This window comes from Columba livia, chromosome 4 (genome assembly GCF_036013475.1).
Source record: "Columba livia isolate bColLiv1 breed racing homer chromosome 4, bColLiv1.pat.W.v2, whole genome shotgun sequence".
Lineage (NCBI taxonomy): Eukaryota > Metazoa > Chordata > Aves > Columbiformes > Columbidae > Columba > Columba livia.
In genome coordinates this window covers 46,645,187-46,662,944 of record NC_088605.1, presented here as the reverse complement: position 1 = coordinate 46,662,944, position 17,758 = coordinate 46,645,187, and the positions used below count along the sequence as shown (strand labels likewise).

Below are 17,758 nucleotides of genomic sequence, written 5' to 3'. Positions count from 1 at the left end.
GCCTTACATAATAAATAATGAGAATCTACTTATTTACTCCTTCCAGATTGCTTTGCTATCAAAATGTCAGGGGCCTTGGGTATAGAGGTACATATGGATTGCTCTCCTGTAAAGCTCTGACTGCCCCCTCTCTTATCTTTTTGTGTAATGGTGCAAAAAATGATTAATTTCCTTTTACTTTTAGAGGTAATGTTGCTTTGAGTAACAATTTTAAATGGAGATATAGTTCATACATCTGAAAGGTATCCAGAACCACGCACAACAGTAAATCAGAAACACACACACCATAAATCAGAAATAGTGTAGTATTTATTAAAATTTTCAAATGCAGATGTATTTTGAAAAGCATACTTAATTTTACATATTACTTGTCTCGAGAATGACTCTGAGGATGCTTTTGATTATATCAAATCTATGTTCCAATTTATTTTTTTTTTATTTTGCCCCTGTTTGGAAATTACTTATACTATTAAAGCTTCATATTTTCAGTTTACATTTCTAGAAGTAACTTCGGGTTACTGAAAATGACCTCACTGACTTGATGCCAAAGCATGTAACTGTTATCTAACTATAGCATGGAGTAGAAAAGTATATAAGAAAAAACACTTAGTTGTCTAAACTAGTATTTGAAGTATTAAAGCAAATCACAGCCTTCATAATCTGCCTTTTGTAGAAAAGGTTCTTATTTTTAAATACAGTGCACTCTAAAGCAATATTCTCCCTCTCCCTCCAACAGATACCACCCCAGACATAAAAAGCCAGTGTCCTGATGGTTTACCTACACAGTGTAAAAAATTCTCTAGCTCAAACTGCATATATGGGCTAAAATGACTAACATTTACATGGTGTACCACTTTCTTCTTCACTGCTAGCATTTTGGATCTGAGGAGTCCGCGTTTCCCCATGAAGAAACACCTAAAGTAGCAACAAGCTTCATAATGGATTTCATGTTCTCTGTTCGAATATAAATGTGACCAAAACCCAAGTGAAAAGAAAGATTTGGGCTCCTAAATAATTTTGAAAGGTATAGTGTTAGAATATAAAGTGTCTGACCTAAAAAAATTGTTTTAGTGAGTGAATTTTACCTTGGCTTCTCAGAATGAATGAAGAGGCTGGGAAAAGTCATATATTCTCTAAAGATACAGGATTTTGATGGGTTGTATGTTTGTTAAAACAAAGTCCAGGCCAAATTAGTAAATCCTTCCTGCTGATTTTATGAGAGAGTATGACAGCACTCAGTAATTTACTTCCTTTGTCAGCAGCTAATGGCTATTTCCTATCTCCTGATTTTCAACACCTCATCTTGCAAAGGCTACACTTCTTGTAAATCTAACCCTTGCTTAACCAAGACCTGCTGCTTACTTATGCAAGTCTTTCTCACTCAGATCCACACTTTCACACTCAGAATTCTCTTAGAAGGAAACAGGAGTCTGCTTATCTGGATCCTGGGATGATGGAGCTGAATTTTAAACAATATACAAATTTACTATGTGGATAATAGAAACTTTTCCTGAACTTATTTGTAGTAGGAGATGCTGATGCAAAGCAAACCATGGATTTTAAATAAAAAAAATTACTACAGAAAAATCCTCCACTGGTCTCTGTGGGAGGAAAATCTTTAAAATGGGTTTTGAAAAAAGTCACTAACGGTATGTCTCAAACAAACTGAGATTTTTGGCTCTGGGATAGTTACACTACTTGAACCCCATACTTGAAGATGTATAAACATACTGTGATTTACTCAACTTCACACTGTAGTCATGCAAACAGCACCCCTCTTAATGGCACTGATAACGCTGAACTGCATTGGTGCATTGAATCTGACAGCACATACAATGCTGGTAACTTTCTGCTGTTCATCATCAGCTGCAAGAATAAACTGGTCAGAATTCTTGAACAAGGACAAAAAAAAAATTATTTTAAAAAGCCCTTAGTCCTCAGAACTTAAGTACATATTTTCTGTGTTACTCAATTTTTTAAGTATCAAAAGCACGAAGCTGATAAATATTTATTGTTCCACTGTCAACAACAGAGACACTGGTGAAATTATCGATGTGAAGAAGTGCTAATCTTTTCCTGAAGAAAGAATTCCAAGTGGGCACCAGTTCATTCTGAGTGTACCAAACTGCTCAAAGAATTGCTTTTGCCTCCATTGTGCATACTGCAGTTATAATTTTAAAGGTTCAACTTATTTCCTCTCTCCACCCCAAATTTTGTGTTATTTCCACCTGATTTTGTGGAAAACTTCAGTTCACAGCCCTTTTTCATAATTTCGGATTTCTTTCATTATGTACATCTAGGCACCTGAGCAAGACATGCTAGAGGACACAGCAGCCACAATTATTAAACTGCCTGTTTTTGTTTACTTATACAATTCCTTTTTTTCCATTACATGCTTTCACATTTTACTAAAATATTTATTTACATGCTACATGTTGAATAAAATTCTCCAGGTCAGCTAAGGAATCATGAAAAATATTATTCACGTCTTGACTTCTGAGAAACTTTCGAAGGGTATCTAAAGCACTCAAAGCCTCATGTTTTGATGGTAAAGGCTGTTCAGCTCCCTGAAATTGATCAGCTTCATCCTCATCTTCATCACCAACAAATGTCCCAGGTTTATCTGATGCACCTTCTTTGGCACACATTCTTTTGTTATTTGTGGGCATTTCACAAGTTACCAAGCCATCATCTAGAGCTGCATATTCCTCCAAAGACAAACCGTCTGGAAACTCCACTCCAGCTGCCTGTGCATGTGCAATCAAATCAAAATCACTTCCAACCTCTGTGTCATTATCATTTGCCTGGGTTTCTAATTTGGATCCTGCTTCATTATAACTTTTTACAATAGTCTTTGGTGCTACTTTCCTCCAGCACAGGTCCAACATCTCAATTGCATCGAGAAGAGTCAGCATAAACTCTTTATTACTTTCTACACAGTCAACAAATCTCTTGATAAGACAGCACCTGTATTTAACCTTCAGACTTCTGATAGCCCCTTGCTTCGCAGCTATACTCAAAGAAGAGTCTGGAGGAGGGAACACTAACTTGACAGACTTCAGGTTCTTTACTTCTGGGTGAGCTGGGAGAGAATCAACAAGAATAACTACTCGTCGCTGCTGTGCTCGAAATCTGTCATCGAGTTTAAGCATCCACTGTTTGAACACTTCCGAAGTCATCCACGCCATATCATTTGCTTCATAATCCACAGGGAGTGACAATATATCTTTGAAAGAGCGAGGACTCTTGTTTTTTCCTATAACAAGCAAAGGAAGTTTCTCAGAGCCATCCATATTTGTACCCACCACTACAGTTATTCTCTTCTTGCTTACTTCACCTACAGAACAAGTTTCCCCTTTAAATGCAAATGTGTTATGCGGTAACATCTGATACAACAACCCAGTTTCCTGTATATAAAACACGTTTTTTGGCTGATAATCCTTTAAATAATAAGGAAGAATATTTTGGCACCAAAGAGTTGGAGCATCCACTGTAGTAGCAGCTGCTTCTACAGGATGAGCTCTGAAAACTAAACCATACCTTGACTTGAAACGATCGAGCCAGCCATTACTGCATTTAAAATCACTATGTCCAAGCTTCTGGGCAAAATCATTAGCCTTGAGGCGCAACATAGGACCATTTACTGGCACATTCAAGCACTGAGCAATCCTGTACCACTTCACCAGTGCCTCCTCCAGGTCGCTATAAAAAGCAGTCCTTAGTCTTTTTCTTTTAGGATCAAATCGTAAAGATTCAAAGGCTTCCAGAACTTTTTCTTTATTCTTCATAATTGAAGACAAGGAATTCTTCTTTATGCCATACTTGGCTGCGATGTCTGCCTTTTTCGTACCGCTTTCCACAGCACTTATGATGTCGATTTTTTCCTCAATAGATATGCTTTTTTTCCTCCTCACAGTCGGTTGTGGAGGAGGGCTTCCCGAAGCCTCTGCCATGGTACCGAGCTCCCCGTCCCAGGCGCGCACACCCACGCCGGGCAGGCACGCTCCCGCTCTGCCGCTTCGGGCTGCTGGCGCTTTCCATGAGGCTCGTTTTCAAGGCGGTGCTCTGATCTCACGGGCATGGCACTTGGCAGGGGCAGGGGCAGCCTCCCGGTTGCAGCTGGCACATACACGCCAGGGCTGCACAGTTTAATCTCGCCAAGGATTAAAGGACAGCAGGATGACCATGAGCCAGCACTGTGCCCTTGTGGCCAGGAAGGCCAATGGCATCCTGGGCTGTATTGAAAGCGGGGTGGTTAGTGGGTCGAGAGAGGTTCTCCTTCCCCTCTACTCTGCCCTGGTGAGACCACACCTGGAATATTGTGTCCAGTTCTGGGCCCCTCAGTTCAAGAAGGACAGGGAACTGCTGGAGAACGTCCAGCACAGGGCAACGAAGATGATAAGGGAGTGGAACATCTCCCTTATGAGGAAAGGCTGAGGGAACTGGGTCTCTTTAGCTTGGAGGGGACTGAGGGGTGACCTCATTAATGTTTACAGATATATAAAGGGTGTCACGAGGATGGAGCCAGGCTCTTCTCGGTGACAACCAATGATAAGACAAGGAGCAATGGGTACAAACTGGAACACAGGAGGTTTCACTTAAATCTGAGAAGAAACTTCTCAGTGAGGGTGACAGAACACTGGAACAGGCTGCCCAGGGAGGTTGTGGAGTCTCCTTCTCTGGAGACATTCAAAACCAGCCTGGACACCTTCCTGTGTAACCTCATCTAGGTGTTCCTGCTCCGGCAGCGGGATTGGACTAGATGATCTTTTGAGGTCCCTTCCAATCCCTAACATTCTGGGATTCTGTGAAGCGCTCCGCCGCCGCCTCTCCGCACCCCTGGGCCCCCAGAGGCCCCGGCCGGGCGGTAACACAACCCCGGCGCGGCAGGAGCGGGCGGGAGCCGCTGTCAGCGGGCGAGGAGCTGCGGCCGCGGCTCTGGTTGCCATGGCTACCGCTCGGCCAGAAGGCGACCATAGACATCCCTGCCGCAGCCTAGAGAGGCCGCTGCCCGCCGCAACTCCCCGGCGAGGCCGCCGTCAGCTCCGTTTCCGCCCAAGCGCTTCCGGCTCCTGCTGGTACCGGAGGAGGAAGAAAATAAAGCTGGAGAGGGGGCAGCGACGCTTCCCCGCCCGGCGTCCTCTCTCCCCCCTTTCGTTCCTCCGTCCCGCCCTGCCTTCTCCCTCAGCACGACGCCTCCGGGGCGGCAGCAGCGCCGCCGGCAGGTGAGGGGTGGGCCGCTGGGCCCCGGGTTCGGGTCGGGTCAGGTCAGGTCAGGTCAGGCCAGGCCCGGCCCAGCCCAGTCCGGCGTTCGCTGCAGCGGGGCGGGGAGGCCTCACCTTCCCTTCCGTCCCGTCCTACGTGTCGCACCGCGGGAACGGCCTCCGCTTCCCCGGCAGCCCCTGGATGCGGGCGGCTGGGCCTGTCAGCGGCGTGAGGGGAGCCCGCAGCCCCTAGCGGGGCCCACTGGGGGCTGCTCCCGCCCGCTTCCCACCGCCCCAGGGGCCGGCGGCCGCGCGGTGCCCTCCCCGTAGGGGTCGGGAGCGCGGTGCTGGGGGGTCTTCCCATCTCCTCGTCTGTCTGCGGGGTTCGCGGGAAGGTCCTTGTCCCAGGGGGTGTTGGGCACCCGGAGAGGGCGGGCAGAGCCTGAGCTTGGTAGAAGCTGGGATTCATGAGACGGAAAGGGAAGGTGATTGTTGGTGGAGGAAAACACTGTAGATATTGCATAAATTTTATGCCCCTGGGGCTTATTCCACACCCTGACAATTATTGTTTTAAGTGTTCCAATTTGTATTTTGCAGCTGGCTTACTATTGTTAAAACATGGAAACAGTGTGGTGTTGTGTGACAAGCAGATGTTGCATCTGGTATTGTTTACAAACTATGAGCAATTCTTCTAGTGTTGCTTAGAGTACATGTCTGATCTCTCATTGTTGACTGAACCCTCCTCATAGCTTTTTGTTTTGCATCCCCTGAACTGGATGTATTTTCAATGTCTTCTTTTCATGCTTGGTGGAACTGGCACTTGCAGTCAGTGGCTTTGTTATCTAAGTGTTGATTCTCCAGAAAAGGTAAAAATGGTTCTCTTGCAGACCTGGAGAAGGATGTAATTTGATCAGTGCAACTCCAAAACTAAACAGCTGTCTGAATCATGTATATGTTTGTGTATATATGTATGTGCACACACACAGTTAAAATGCAAGGAATAAATAGTATGGAAGAATACTAGGCTAGAAAAATTGTAAGCTGAAGCAGTATCTTGATCAGCTGCTTTTTTTTCTGTTTTGGTAGAAGTTGGAACCATAATGGGAGCCCATGCTTTAGGTAATCTGGACAGGGGCAGAGTGCTGAAGTGCCATGGGACAGGTTGACCTGGAGTAGGAAGTGTGGAAGGTTCTGTTCTCCAGTCTTTATCTCCATCAAGTTGTGTAACTTTTAAGCATAATTAGATCTTGCAAGTGGAGCAGCCAGGGAATTCAAGAGCATAAAGAGAAAACTATGGTGTGATCGGAGCAGAAAGTGTTTAATGCAGTTCTTCAAATTCTTTAAAAAAAGCAATTGATTGTGATCTTGTCAAGAATAAGGGGTAGTGTTCTTAGTTAGAAAGTGAAATTAAGAAAATATGTGTTATCATTATTTTCCACCAGCGCTTGCATTTTATGCAGTGATACAAAAACTTTTAATTCTTATCTGTGTGAGGAGTAATAAGACAACAGCAAAAGGGTGTAATCAACTTTATTTGGAGAGAAGATATCTTGCTTTTACCTTTTTGGCAATTAATATAAGGGAAAAACTTAAGGAGCCTGCACATACTGCTTAGAAAAACAGGTGTAATTATTGAGAATCCCGTGGTTCTTGTTTCCAAGACCATAAGTAATTTACTGAAGTAATGTAATTACGTTAAGAATAAATCCCTTATTCAAGATTAATTTATTGTTGATTACATTTAACTCATAGATGCATGAATAAGCAAATATGGATTTCTCATATAAAAAACCAAATTCATAAGCGTCCTTGTATAACCACTAATTATAATTGGTTAAATGTCTCTGAAGTCTTCATCTTACAGGATGCTTAGTATGTTGTTAATAAGTTTTTGGTTTGCTTTACTTTTTACTTTGTCAGTTGAAGAAATGGTATATAAATCCCCAGGACTTAAAACTTGTGTGGTTTTATTTGTGGTAAGCAGAATTTAAAATGACTGAGGTTGTAATCTAATATGCATTTAAGGTGTCTTTGCCATGGGGGGAGGATTCTCAGTCTATTCTGTTTCCTCTTTTCTACTCTGGTACAACTATTTGTATGGATTTGCAGAATTGGGGAGGGGGAATAAAAACAAAACACAGCAACAAAAACAACCAACCAAACAAAAAAATCAACAAAAGAAACACAAAAAATTCATAGGGGCAGGAATGATGAGGGCAGGGGTTTGGCTTAAATTCCTCTCAGAATATGGATCAGACATGTTTCTTCCATGTAGAACATCTCTGAGTTGTTGTAATTGCAGTTGATGCTCATTAGTGTCCTGGTACATGGAATTCATACTGTACTGAAGATTATCAAGCTCTTAAAGAATGTCCCTTTCTCTGACACCTGCAAGAGCAAATCGGGAACTACTGAGATACAAAAATCTATATGCATTTATAAAATGGAACCTTAAATAAAAGCAATATATGTATATAGATGCCATGTTTGCCACAATTCACATACACATATTATCTTCTGAATCTTTGTAAACATGTAGAAATTTTTTTATCCTTACATCCAGCATTTGATGTTTACGTTCCCACTTTTTTTTTTTTTTTTGCTATATAGCAGTCATCAGGGAATTCTATAGTTAAACTAGAATATACAGTTGAACTTTATACAAAAGCCACCTTTAATCTACAGTTTTTACCTTCTTATGTTTTGAAGTTGCTCTGTGTGATCTGGCAGAGCTGTGTTGGAAGTGTTGATACTGCTTGCAGGAAATACTTTACAGAAAAATGGGTGAGGGTAGGTTGTAACACAAATGGTGAATTTTTGTTTACAATATGAATTATTTGTCTTTATGCTGTGTCTTCTGCATGGGTTTGTGAGATGGTTTATGCTTCTAGATTAGGTTGTTAAGAGTTCTTAATGCTATCAAGAAAATATTTTTGCTCCTTATAGCATTTAGTAGTTTTAAACAGCATTGCCATGGTGTGTAAGCTTGTATGTAGGGTACAAACATAACTCCAGGATTACTAATGTGGTAAAATTGAGGTACAGATTGTCTTAACCAAGACTGTGCTGCATGGTGAATTTATTTTCTTGTTTAACCAGCAGAGCAAAGAAATCACACTTATTCTTCTAGTCCATAATGGAAATTCTTTATCTGCTCAGAAATAAGCTGTTAAGCATGGAGGTGGTTTTCAACGATGAACAGATTTCGGGCAGGACTGTGTGGGTAAACAGCACTTCCGCTGTATGGTCTTTCATATTCAAAAGAATTATAGAAAATTAAGAAAGGTACATGAAGACATTATCATTCTTCAAGTCCTTTGAAATGAACTTTGTATTGGTTGGAGAAAAACTGAACTTAATTCAGTGAACGATTTTTTTTTTTAATGGAGAAAATACCTTACTTTACATGTTTGGCTTTCCAAACTAAAGTAATAGGTTATCTAGTGTAATATGATCTACGTGTTTCAGTTTCTCAGCTTTTGTGTCCTTATTTTATTTCCCTTGTCATGTGAGCTGCTTACCTTATTAATTATTTGCTTTAATTAAAAGCTTGATAGCTTGGGAAACTGAAATACAATATAAATAGTTCTCTCTGTATAATTTTTCTTAATCTGATATGTGGCTGAATGTATATAAAATAGTGCAAGACTTAATTAACTGAAGTAATGTGTGATTATGCTCAATACTGACAGGCTCTGTTTAATTTTTAATTATTGTCTCCTCTCAAACAGCTGAGTGAATTGTAATGTCACTTGTAGATACCAACTGTTTGAAATCAAGTTTTGATACTTTGCTTATTTAAGCTAAATTAGTTAACTTAGCTTTCATGATTGCTCTGCTCGGAGTTGTTTTCTTGCGTGTGTGCTCAGTGTTACTGACTTTCATGAGATCTTTTTGAGAATAAAATGAATGAGATTCTATTTCTAGTTAACAGACTGAACAGCTTACTAGGTTCCAGTGACTTAGCATTGATAGGACTTGCAATGTTTGGTTAAATCTCATGTCTTAACAAAATTGGATCTTTGAAATGACAGGATACAGTCAGTGTGTTATTACAGGTGACAGTAAATATCAGCTGTAGAACCTTGTTTGATTTGCTGGGGTTTATGTTGCATACTTAGCTGTCTGTGCAGGGAAGGTTGCTTTGGCAATGGGAGTTTATGCTAGACTATGTTCCTAGTCTTGGTTAGATTTTGGATAGCTAAAGACCTGGTTGTCATCAAAAGAGATGTTTCTTTTTGCTTTAGCAGAACTTATAAAATAAGTGTTTTCTGAAAGCCTGCTTTGCTTTCTGTAAGGTGTGGCATCCAGCTCCTGTCACATCAATTAATGCATGCCAAACCTATTTTATTTTCAGGTATGTCAGAACGCAGGAATGAATCCACAACACTTGATGAATCTCATACAGCTGCAGAGGAGGTCCAGTCTGACTCTGAGGTGATTGGGTGGATGGTTTGTTCCTGTAAAAATCAACCAATCCCAGCAACAGTTTCACACTGCCAAAAATTCTGGTATACATGGCACAGTAAAGTTAGTGTGGGGATATGAGTTCATGCATGTTATCTTGAATGGGTGGGTTTGTTTTTGAGATGCTATTAAGAGCAACCCAGTTAGTTAATAACAAAGGATTACTTCAACCAGTAGTCTTTTGCCGTGCTGTGGTATTTGTTTTATAAGCTGAATAGATTTAGGTGGGGTGAAGTCTGAAATATGTAGGTGCTGCGGGAAACAAGAGTTGGTGCTTGAAAGGCAGCAGTTTCTGTGTAACCTCACTTTAACAATGCATTGTCTGCTGCTGCAGTGGTGAATCTTTTTTCTTGGGAGTAGATACAGCTTGCATCTTCATAGTAAATAAGTCTGTGACTTTTTAAAATAATGAACAAATTCCTAAGGTTTTCAGTAATATTTAGCCAATTGGATGTGTTTGGGAGGCTGTTTCAGAAAGGTAAAGAGTAAATGTTTCTCTGGCTGCTCTAGAGTGACAACAAAAAACCACAATGCTGACTTTATGGCTATTAGAGTTTCAATACCAGTGAATTGTTTTTAAACTTTTATAAAAAACGGAATAGTGATTCCATAGATATTTAGTGTATCTCTAAACCTGATATTTGCAAACTAAGTAGTACTAAAAAAGTTACTAAAGGATTAATATATTTTTCTATATAAAATATCCTTCATGATTTTCCATAGTGCTTATTTTATTAATGCCTAATACATCAATGCAAAGTTAGGAACTTTTGTATTTGCTTTAGAGTTTTCCTACATATGATAGATTTTCTTCTGAGGATGCAGTTTCTTTATGTTCTTGGTTTAAATCAGCTATGGGCTGCACTTGCCAAAGGGACACTTTCAGTCAGCAATCATACTCACTGTTCTAACGGAATACTGTTGTGATCTGGTGTCTCAGTTTTCTCTCAGATCAGTAAGCTGCCCAGGATTGTGTGAGGCTGCAGGAACATGCATCCAGAAGTAAAGAGAAATGGCCAGTGGTTTTGGCAGTAGTCTGCAGCTACAGTATTTTGAGATACTATGCTGCTGAAGTAAGCTGGTGCTGTGGCTGAGAGCAGTCCTTCATCTGAGTAGTGTTTTATTGCATTATTACCCCCTCTGTTTTGTAGGTACAAGAGATGGAGCTGTGTGATGAACTGTGTTGGAGAACCAATTTGAGTGGAAAAATTACCCATCCCCTTTTTGGGCATAGGTCGCCTTCTTTTAACCTGCTATGTTTCAACTATCTTGTTTGCTGTACAAATACATTGTTCTGGCCCAGGGAAGAGGTGGGGGAAGAGATAGGGGTAAAGGGCAAAAAAGGAAAAAAAAAAAAGGGCAAGGACTTGTTCTTCGTAGACTGTTGACTAAAATGCAGGTGGTGATTTCTTGTTATGTCTGAGCCGAATTAGCAGTTCATGCCACTTCCCTTTTTCAGCTGCTCAGTTCCTGTCTGTAGTACTTGTCTGACCTCATTGCACTGCAACTGTGGGAAATGAACCTGGTGAAAAGGTCTGTTTTGAGGCTAGTGAGCTGAGTCTGTTTACTGTGCAGTCAGGTGAGTGGCAGGGACGTGTTGTGGCTGGGAGATGGGACACTCTGGGGCTCACAGTAGGAACTGGAAAAGGGGTGTAGTGAAACATCCTTTCAGCAATGGGAGATGGTGTTTTAGTTCAGATGTAATGTGAAACTGAAGTCAGCAAGTAATTTTTTGCTTTCTCTGAAGTTGATATGTAGAAACACCTAAAAAACCTGTTAATTGCTTCTAGGTGTTTTAGATTTCATGGGTTATCCAGAGAAGCTGATGATTTTTTTGTTTTCTAATATATGTATTTATTAGAGAAGTATGCATATGTGCAAGCATCTATATATCTGAATAAATGCATAAACGTATATCAATGTATAATATCAGCAAAATGATGTGGGATTCTTGATGAAAAGCATCCACGCCAAGTATTTGTTTAGTCTTTAATTAAATTTGGAGATGCGGGTTTATTTGTGACCCCTGCCAAATGAAGTAACAGTACAGGACTTCCTCTTGACGTTGTGTTTTCTGACAGTTTGCAGAAAGAACAACGAAATAGCTATATTAGCCTATGCTAATGTTTTGGTGTTGTGCAGGTAGCTGTGACAGGCAGAGCATTTTGAAAAATATCTTGCTTTGCTGTGTCAAGTAGAAATATTGTTCCTAGCAATCTTGGAGTTTAAGCAGATGCAAGATTTAGAGCAAGCTTAAGAAGCTTGAGCAAGTGGACAGATTTCCTAAATTAAAATCTAATATGGCAGGTAACTAGCAACTCCTTGGGAGGAGCAGGGAGTGGGACTCAATGATCCTTATGGGTCCCTTCTAACTCCAGGTGTTCTATATTTTATGAAACTAAACAAATTATTGTTTTAAAACTACTTGTAAACATAGACCTTTTGGAGTAATCAATATTTTCATTTACTTAAAGGCTATGAGTTTTGAGTTTCTTCTGTTTTATGAAGAATGACCCCCAGAAAAGCTGTTCTGTGTTGTAATTGTGGGTGGAGACTGGACTATATGGAGGATTTGGGATGCTAGGCTGATGTGAGTATATGGTACAGGAGCTACTCCTTCCCAGTGCTGAAAGAAGGCACTTAATGAGGGAGGCTGATAGAGTAAGTTAGTGTGTTATAAAAACACATTTTCTTGAATTTCTAACACACTGACTTTTTCTTACATTATTTGAAATCTGTTCTCTGTGTATTTAGAATTTTTTCAAAAGCTGTGCTTTTGAAATGTTTAGCTTCTCATTTTTAGGGAAGTTTCATAAAGCATGATTTTTTGAAAGAGTAGCTTTCAATTCAGTTTTGCTAAGTTGTAGTAGAGAAGGTCTTGATCATCAAAAGGGGAAAATGTATCACCTCAAATGGTATTTTGAGTGTGCATCCACGGATTGTAGTTCAAATGTATGGTTCTTAGAGCGGCCTTTCCTTGGCCTTTTTCTTTCCCTTCTCCCTATGGGTAAAAGGCATCATTCACTCAGAACTTGATGGACTTAGATTTCCTTGCCTTTTTCTTTAAATTTGTTGTGGTGTTTTATGCTGCTAACTGAAGAAGCATATTATGCTTTCAGAAATGTAAATCAGATTTTGTAGGTAACAAATGAAGTTTGAGTAGTGAGTTCTGCTTCAAAAGACCAACAGAAGTGAAGTCTCAGTAGTTCACAGTCTTTGGAAGAAGTTATGATAACAAGACTTTGAAAGCCATCTGGAGTTAGAGGAGCACATTTATTGGAGCCTACAGACAGCGACTAGTCAGAAAAACAGTTTGGGTGGCCTTGAGGTTTACTAAGGAAATTAAACTCACTAATGTAAATGAAGTATTGATAGGTGAAAGTGTGGGAAATATCAGCAATGGGGTATGACAGATGTTGCCACTGAGAATGATGCAGGTGATCCTCAGTACCAGTAGAATTGTTGTGTTGTATGGATATTCTGTAAAAGCTTCACATGTGGTTGGAGAAGCTGCTGGTGCTTTAGCCTCATCTCAGACTTGGCCTCACCCTGACCCATTCAGCTGGTTCAGTCTGATGATTTTAGAGGTTTAAGGGAAGAAAGCATCTATTCTCAAGTACCCGTTGACAGTGTCTTGTCCGTCTTGCACTGGGGCATGGGCTGGCTTGATGACTTCAGACAACTTTTATGTAGGTAGTTGAGCAAACACTGCTTTGGATGTGTGTTGATTTTTCTACTGTTTACACTAAAGTTGACTAACGAAGCTGTCTTGCAGAGTTAAGGCTTGCTTTTTGAGAACGTAGAAATTTTCAGTCTTTCTTAGTTTCAGAGAATGTTAGGATGCCTGTAACAGTGTGCATTTCTTCTGAGGGTGGCTCTTCTAGCTTATATCTTAGGGCATTATTGAAAGTAGTTGTTTCACAGCTGCTACTGTTCATAACGCAGCTGCATTTGGAAACTATCTTCGATTCTTGATTTGCATTGGTGCTTTTAAGTTCTTGTTTCTGCATTTCACTTTAGACTTAACGCTGTTGACTGAGAGTTGCATACTAACAGCCTAGTCAGAAGGTGGCACTGTATTATGATAAAATAGGGAAGTTAAACTATTTCCAAGTTTGGAACAATTGCACTTTTTTAACACATGTTAAAACTCATTGCACTTCTCTAATATTTCTTGCTGATCATTACATAGTGCGATTCTATTTATTTATTTTTAGCCAAGCTCACCTTTTTATAGTTCAAGATATGGAAACTGCTCTAAGGGTCAAGTACACGTAGAAGATATTTGTCTGGCCTCACATGTCTCATTTGTGTCTGATACCCTCTCACCCTCCATATCAATGGGTTAAATCATAGTGTTTCTTTTTTCTTAGATCCTGAAGTTTTGAATTTCTTCTCTCTGATCTGTGCTGGTATATTAATGTGATTTGGGTATGTGGTTAAATGAAGGTATACAGACTTAGTATATCAGAATATTGCCAATAGGAGTTTGGAGTAAAATCAACTGTTATGAAACCTACATGTCAAATAGGTTCATATAGATTACTAATTGGAAATTTAAGACAAATGCTAACCTGTTTCATCTTGTATTATAGGAAGGTGCAATGGCTCAAGAGTCTCCCAGAAATTCAGCGGCAGAAATTCCTGTGACTAGCAATGGACAGCTGGAAGATTCTCATGAGCACAGCTTTAACAGGGTAAGAATTTTCTTTCCTGTCTGAAAAGATACCATTATCAGAAATACTGAAGTTACAATCCAATGCATAGCAGACTTCACTTGACATAGTTTTCTAGAGCTTTAATGGAAACTCCTTTGAGGCTAATAAATTTTTATTAAAGTTGACATAACATAATGTGATTGCACATTTCAGTAGCCTTTTTTGTACAAAAGGCACATTACTAATGACAGATATTTCTGAACATGAAATAATGTGAAGAATTTGGTGCTCTGTAGTGCACGATTAAGTGTCTGTGCTTCTATGTCCTTGTTTCTGATTCTTGAGGATACTCATTTTTAAGCTGCCAATCTTATTCATAAAACAGGACAACAAGTATTTTAAAAATACAAGACTTAACAGGTCCTGTGAATTCAGGACACCAAATCCTACTTTTTTTATGAATAAGTATCAAGTGGTTTGAAGCAAATTACGTCTAGGGAGTATTAAGTTTCGAGGGAACGTGCCTGGAAGTAAATACAGTCGCATTCTGATTCAAAATTGTAAGCAGGAGAGAGGTAAGTTTTCTCGTCTAGAAAGTGGAAAATTACTGCTGTCTTTTTGTATGATATATAGATGAGATGTATCGTAATCCATCTTATTTGTTGTATGTTGAAAAAAAAGTTATACTTCCATAATCATCTGTGTACAATTTTGAGTTCTTTCCCTCAACCTTTATGAATTTTACTATCGGTTTTCCTTGTGCCTGGCTGAGCAGCAGAGGGCGCTGTGGTACAGCCGATGGAATTCGTTGGGGCTTCTTTACTTTTATTATTATTATTCTTCTCAGCTGGAAATACAAAGACTAGTTATCCGTATTTGTTTGATATCTGTTGAGACTTAGATTTTAAGGAAGTCTCTAAGCTGTAACAGTCCCATTCTGACTTGCGGTGCAGGATTATTTCTAAAAGAAATACTCAGCAGAACTTCAACATTTTATTCTCTCCTGTTAAAATGTTGATTACAGGGGAGAACCTTCATAAGTTTAAAACCAAATTACATATACTTCCTGAATATTGGTAAAATCAGCTTCTGCCTCATTTTGTCTTCCAGTTTTAGCTTTAATCTAAAAACTTCAAAGCTGATACATTATTCTTAAAGTTGACTAAAAAAAGCCAAAGCAGATACTGCACATTGTAATAACTTTTTTTGTATGAAAGGTGTATTAGCAGTGGCAAATTTTTATGAATGTTAAATTGTGTAAAGTACTGAGTGTTGTGTAATGCACAGTCAAGTGTATATGTTTCTAAGTGTTGACTCTAAGCCTTTAGGATACTGATTTTTAATCCAGCAGTTTTATTCATAAAACACAAACACATACATTTAAATATATATTATAAGTATAGTTTTAAACATGTATTTATTATATTATTGTTATAAATGAAAATGTTATTTAAATATGTAAAAATATGTATTTTAAATATATTTCAAGATAAAATACATACTGAAAACAACATCTGAGACCATTTGACTATGACTGGATGGTAGTTGTATAGAGAGCATGGCTGTGAAAAGATGTATAAAACTTCATGAGATGGAAATACATCTGTATTAGAGCTCTTATTAAAAAACACTGTGCTTATTAGTGGGCATTTTTTCTGCTTCTGTTGAATGAGCCATGATTTTTTTTATGAATAGCACTATGATGAGGGAAGGCTTCGTATGATTAATTGTTCAACTAAGACCTACCAGTAATCTAATGTAAAAATTAAGACAATGTTTGATCAATATTTAGTTTTCCCTTTATTTCATTAAGATGTACCTATGTATGTGGTAATGAATTTGGGTTCCTCTGGAAGTAGAGAAACAGATATACTGTTTAAGCCTGATGACCTTGATGCTGCTGTGACTGGACTGCTGTCCGAGTTATCTATACATTACATAATAATTGCTTCTTCAGTGTCCTGCATAATTACTAGTTACAGTAAATGGAACTAGCATTCTTGTTGATTGGGTCAGATCTCTTCTGCAGTTAAAACATAATCACCATTTTTTGTGGAAAGTTGAAATGTTAAGGTAGTTTTTGTTTATGGCCACATATAAAAGTTGAAGTAGGTTTTTGCTGGCATACTAATTATTTTGCTGGCCTGGAGTTAACTATATTTTGAAACTTCCACTTTTACAAAAATTTGTCCAATATTTGGTCGAGTAGCAGAACATTTATATTATGCAAGCATAGTTGTGTTTGCTGCTGTAATTATTTTCACAATGCTTATTCTGAGATCAGTGAAAAGGAAGTGCACTTCAAATATTTTTTTGAACTGTCTTGTACAAGTTAATGCCTGTATGCGTGACCTGAACTCAGAATCTGTGATAATCAGGACTTCTTATAAACAAAACAAACTTCTTGGAATTAACATCTAGGTCTGTTTACTAATCTGTTAGTCTCAAATTCTAATATTTAGCTGCTATTCATCTTGCTTTATGTTTGTTATTTCTAATGCTTAATGCTATGCTTTCTCTTTTTTTCCTTGCCAGGTAATTTTTTGTTTTAACCTAAAGCAATATGCATTGCACCACAATTTCTTTGCCAATTTTTCAGGGGTCTTTTTTCTTCTACTCTTATGGAAATGACAAGCCAAATATTGTTTTTTAGGAGGTTGCTTAAGAAGGGGGCAAGAAACCATTACCACTTGTTGTACTGTTAGCAGAGTGCTTATTAAGAGTATGTGACCACAGCAGAATTTAGAGCACTCAAACTCCAATGTACTGATTTCAATTACACCTTCCTGGGAAGCTGGGGAACAAAGTTATTTTGGTTTCTTGTTTTCTTATTATGATGATCAGGGAGCCATTCATATAGATGTTGTACAGTTCAGATCCAAACAATAAGACATCATTTATCCTGTATTTTTTATTTGGTCTTCTGCAGCTATTTTGTGACAAACGCTTGAGCAGCTTCAATTGCATGTTTTTGATAGATTGAGTAAAGAGGTAGTTGTACAGTCTTTTCTTCAGGGTTCTTTAACTACAAAATTAAATGTCCCTCTAGACTTGCGTTCTGTTTAGCCCTTCCATCAGACCTCATCCGTAAGCTGCTCAGGCATGAAAATGCATATTTATTTTCCACCAAATGTAGTATTTGTATGTACTCAAGCATGAAAAGTACCTCACTTTGCAAGGCAATGCAGTGCAAATATATTTACCTGGAAGTGGCAAGTGGAGTTGTTCGTTCTTTGAAAAAAAAAAAAAATGCTATTAGTTGTGCAGAACATCAGACAGCATAGATTGCCATAATGTCATTTCAGAAGGGAGTATATTAGTTCCAGTCCTGTGGGAACGTGATATAGCTCTACTAGATCCATCTTCTTGGTTCCTTATTTTTAAGAAAAAGAATCAAAAGCATATTTATAAGGTAACTTAAGTGTTTGC

At 38.9% G+C, this 17,758-nt stretch overlaps 2 protein-coding genes across 24 annotated transcripts in view; one reads left to right on the top strand and one right to left on the bottom strand.

Annotated features, from left to right (window-relative positions):
* Positions 1 to 291: 291 nt before the first annotated feature.
* Positions 292 to 4,860, bottom strand: TIGD4 (tigger transposable element derived 4). The gene has a single exon (XM_021285371.2). It carries the CDS (start codon positions 3,951 to 3,953, stop codon positions 2,418 to 2,420), a length of 1,536 nt encoding a protein of 511 aa, XP_021141046.2. The 5' UTR covers positions 3,954 to 4,860; the 3' UTR covers positions 292 to 2,417.
* Positions 4,861 to 4,997: 137 nt separating this feature from the next.
* ARFIP1 (ADP ribosylation factor interacting protein 1) overlaps positions 4,998 to 17,758 on the top strand; it is a 45,519-nt gene continuing 32,758 nt past the window's right edge. For 6 of the 23 annotated variants that reach the window (XM_065062723.1, XM_065062721.1, XM_065062719.1 and 3 more), the window contains exons 1-3: positions 5,057 to 5,225; positions 9,562 to 9,734; positions 14,267 to 14,368. In XM_065062723.1, coding sequence (XP_064918795.1) covers positions 9,564 to 9,734; positions 14,267 to 14,368 — 273 coding nt within the window. In that variant the 5' untranslated portion in view covers positions 5,057 to 5,225; positions 9,562 to 9,563. Of the gene's footprint in view, positions 5,226 to 9,561; positions 9,735 to 10,377; positions 11,251 to 14,266; positions 14,369 to 17,758 lie in introns of those variants that run through there. The other 17 variants (XM_065062730.1, XM_065062727.1, XM_065062724.1 and 14 more) reach the window with 13 other exon arrangements.